The following is a 698-nucleotide window of genomic DNA, read 5'->3' as shown; positions in this document are numbered from 1 at the left end:
ACCTTTGGGAAAAGGTGTCAGTTTATTATAATATTTATATTTTACATAAAATGTTTGTTGACGCACTACTGTTCTGATGATTTTGTCTCTTAGACACTGAATGGGTGCTGGCAAACCAGGAATTATGTGAGAGGCAGTGGTACGTTGTCCGTGGCCTCCCTGTTGGAGAAAAGATCAACTTTAGGGTGGTGGCGGTGAACGTAGCTGGACGCAGCCCTCCTGCTACATTGCAGCAGCCTGTCACCATTCGTGAGATCGTGGGTAAGTTGTGAAAATGAGAAAGGCAATATGTACACAAACGTAACATACCGAAATCCTGTAAATACAGTGGATCTTTATATAGAGAGATATATAATGTTTCTATCCCTAATAACATAGAGATGGTGCAGAGGCAGAGCAGTATTCATGATTTGATATAACTGTATAGTTATTGATACGATCATTTGATGAATAAATAAACACCTTGCTCATCCCAAGTAACAGGGAATAACTTCAGTTGCTGGAATGAGTTGTTACGTTTTCCGCTACAGAACACCCAAAGATCCGTCTTCCTCGGGAACTAAGAACCAAGTACGTCAGACACGTTGGTGACAAGATCAACCTGACCATTCCCTTCCAGGTAGGCCCTACACAAGTTTATCCTTTCTAACATTCAAATTTAAAAATGAAATATGTATTACCCACACAGACAGCGAAAA

At 40.4% G+C, this 698-nt stretch overlaps 1 protein-coding gene across 1 annotated transcript; it reads left to right on the top strand.

The window, feature by feature from the left end:
• Positions 1-93: 93 nt before the first annotated feature.
• Positions 94-619, top strand: LOC103399498 (myosin-binding protein C, fast-type-like; the record flags this gene model as incomplete). Its single annotated transcript, XM_008338184.1, has 2 exons — positions 94-261; positions 531-619. Coding segments are annotated over 2 exons (257 nt in total), but the record flags the coding sequence as incomplete, so codon positions are not given.
• Between the last annotated feature and the right edge of the window lie 79 nt (positions 620-698).

Source organism: Cynoglossus semilaevis, unplaced genomic scaffold (assembly GCF_000523025.1).
Source record: "Cynoglossus semilaevis isolate Cse_v1.0 unplaced genomic scaffold, Cse_v1.0 C18984190, whole genome shotgun sequence".
Taxonomy (NCBI): domain Eukaryota; kingdom Metazoa; phylum Chordata; class Actinopteri; order Pleuronectiformes; family Cynoglossidae; genus Cynoglossus; species Cynoglossus semilaevis.
Note: the sequence above shows the minus strand (reverse complement) of the source record. Positions and strands in the feature narration are given on the sequence as shown.